At 63.9% G+C, this 2,393-nt stretch overlaps 1 protein-coding gene across 1 annotated transcript in view; it reads right to left on the reverse strand.

The window, feature by feature from the left end:
* Positions 1-2,393, reverse strand: part of TTLL8 (tubulin tyrosine ligase like 8) — a 37,861-nt gene that overhangs the window by 4,015 nt on the left and 31,453 nt on the right. Inside the window, exons 14-16 of the mRNA XM_023521172.1 lie at positions 1,131-1,246; positions 768-862; positions 288-436 (exon numbers count right to left, since the gene is read on the reverse strand). Of these exons, the coding sequence (XP_023376940.1) occupies positions 288-436; positions 768-862; positions 1,131-1,246 (360 nt within the window). The remainder of the gene's footprint in view (positions 1-287; positions 437-767; positions 863-1,130; positions 1,247-2,393) is intronic.

The following is a 2,393-nucleotide window of genomic DNA, read 5'->3' on the forward strand; positions in this document are numbered from 1 at the left end:
GGATCAAAGTCCAAAGAAAACTGCAGCCCGTTTCGCTCAGGAACGTGGTGGGAAGACCCCGACCAACCAGCGGGAACGTGGTGGGAAGACCCCGACCAACCAGCGGGAACGTGGTGGGAACACCCCGACCAACCAGCAGAGCCGGCCACAAGCTGGGACACCAGCTGAGACGCCGTTCTGGGACCAGGGCCCCCGCGCACGCTGTCACCCAGGCCGCTCTGCTCCCAGCGGCCGTCCCGCAGGCCGTCCCACGGGCCCTGGACTAGCCCCTCGCCCGCGGGACTCACCTCGGCCCCGGGACTTGGCGGCGGGCTTGACGATCCAGATGTTCTGAAGCCCGTCGATCTCGGTCTGTGGGTTCACAGACGAGATTTTATTCAGCAGATCCTGGCACTGTGAATAGTGACTTCTTGAATTGGAAATGAAGGCGTCTCCACTACGAAGCAAAACCCAGACAGCGCGTGAGGTTCTGGGGGCGTTGCTCGGCCACCGCTGCCCGGTCCCAGCAAGCAGGCCGAGGACCTCTGCACCACGACCTGGCAAGGCTGCTCCCGGCCAGGCCGTGGGGTCTGGGGACCCGGCATGTGGGGCCGGACCACGCACACCCCCAGGAGCGCCGTGCCTGGGCCGACTGAAGGCTGCAGGGAGACGAAGTGGAGTCCCGGCAGGGGCCCCCAGCAGTGCGGCCCTCGCGGGCCGGTACGTCCGGCGGTCAGTGGTGCCTGGATGGCACCTCACCTGTGGGGAGGTCTCGACGGGGAGCCGACCTGCCCACGCTGGCCACGCCCACGCTGCCCATACTGCAGCACACGTGGACTGGGTCCAGCTTAATGTCCTGCAGGCTGGTCTGTCCCAGGACTGGCTGGAGGCCACACAGTCACAGTGGCACCAGGGCCGGCCCAAGAAGCCACCATGATGTAAGGGGTAAAGGCAGGAAGATGGCAGAACCCCGAGGGGCTTTCTGAGCTCAGTGGTGCCTTGCTAAAGCCAGGGACAGGGAACCAGCGCCCACATGTGGAGGACGCAGCAGACGCGGCTCCGAGGGACGGCCACGCCCCATGGCGATGGCCCAGAGGTGGGAGCTGAGCTTCCTGGGACACGGCCCTCCGTGCTCAGTGTCCCAGCCGCACCTGCTGGGGACAGGGCAACACGGGAGGAGCAGTGAAGCGCGGGGCGTCCCTGCTGAGGTGCTGGACTTGCGGCCGGGACGTGAGAAAGCAGGGGCCGCCGGAGGTCAGGCCCTTGCCTGGGCGTAGGGAACGGGGAACGTGTCCTACAGGGCCACAGCCCAGCTCTGCCCGGACATGGCCAGGGGAGCCCCGGGCCCTCCCTGCAGTAGACGAGCTGCGTCTGAGCCCGGCATGACGACAGGATGTGGTGGGAGGGGGTGCAAGCCCCACGCGCCCCATAATGGCCCGCCTGGCCGTGGACTGGCCGTGGACACCATGCGGAATGAGCCAGGTTGCCGAGGGCATCACCACGCTGGGCAGGAGCAAAGCTGCCCCAGAGACCAGCACACTCACGTGACGCGAGGGCCACCCTGACTTTGGCTCAGAGAGGAGACACAGGGCTGGCCTCCCCACAGGAAGGAACCCATGCTTCTCCCCAGGAGGACACCTGGTCTGGCTTGGTGGCATTTGGGCAGGAGCACATGTCACGCGTCACGGTGACGACAAGGTCACCTTGGAGGAAGAGGATGGGAGGACTGGGGCGGGAGCCAGCCACTCTCCGGCCCTGGACACGCCCATGACCGCCAGAGAGGGGCACACCCGCCGATGCTGAGCTCGACGCTGTGGCACTGGGCACTGTCCACGGCAGCGACGTACAGATGGCATGCGGCCCCTCCTCCCCCCCGCAAATCCCAGTGGCGCTTTCTACAGAAACAGAAAAACCCATCCCAAAATTCACATGGGATCGCGAGGGACCCCGAATAGCCAACACGACCCTGAAAAGGGACGAGGCTGGGGGTGTTCCGCGTCTTAGTTTCAAGTCACTACCAAGCGCAGCAATCGGACAGCGAGGACATTGGACACGAGGACACTGGACGCGGGGACACTGGACCAGCGGAACGGAAGAGCGTGTCTGGACGTGAACCCTCGCGTGCACGGTGAAACGCCTCTGACGGGTGCGAGGCCGAGCCACGGGGAAAGGACAGTTGAAACCACACGGCTCCGGGGGACCGGACGTCCACGTGCGAGAGGACGAAGCCGGACCCTCCCCTCGCACCGTGCACAGGAATTCACTCAAAATGGATCAAAGACCCAACGTGAAACCAAAAACAATAAAACTCTTACAAAGGTTATCAACATACGTTTCAACAACTGCTAAGTTGCAAACTTAGGAAACTCTTAGGAAAAAAACCCAGGGCATGAGCTTCAGACTTGATTTTACAG

The sequence above is a fragment of the Pteropus vampyrus genome, unplaced genomic scaffold, assembly GCF_000151845.1.
Source record: "Pteropus vampyrus isolate Shadow unplaced genomic scaffold, Pvam_2.0 Scaffold299, whole genome shotgun sequence".
In the NCBI taxonomy this organism is placed as follows: domain Eukaryota; kingdom Metazoa; phylum Chordata; class Mammalia; order Chiroptera; family Pteropodidae; genus Pteropus; species Pteropus vampyrus.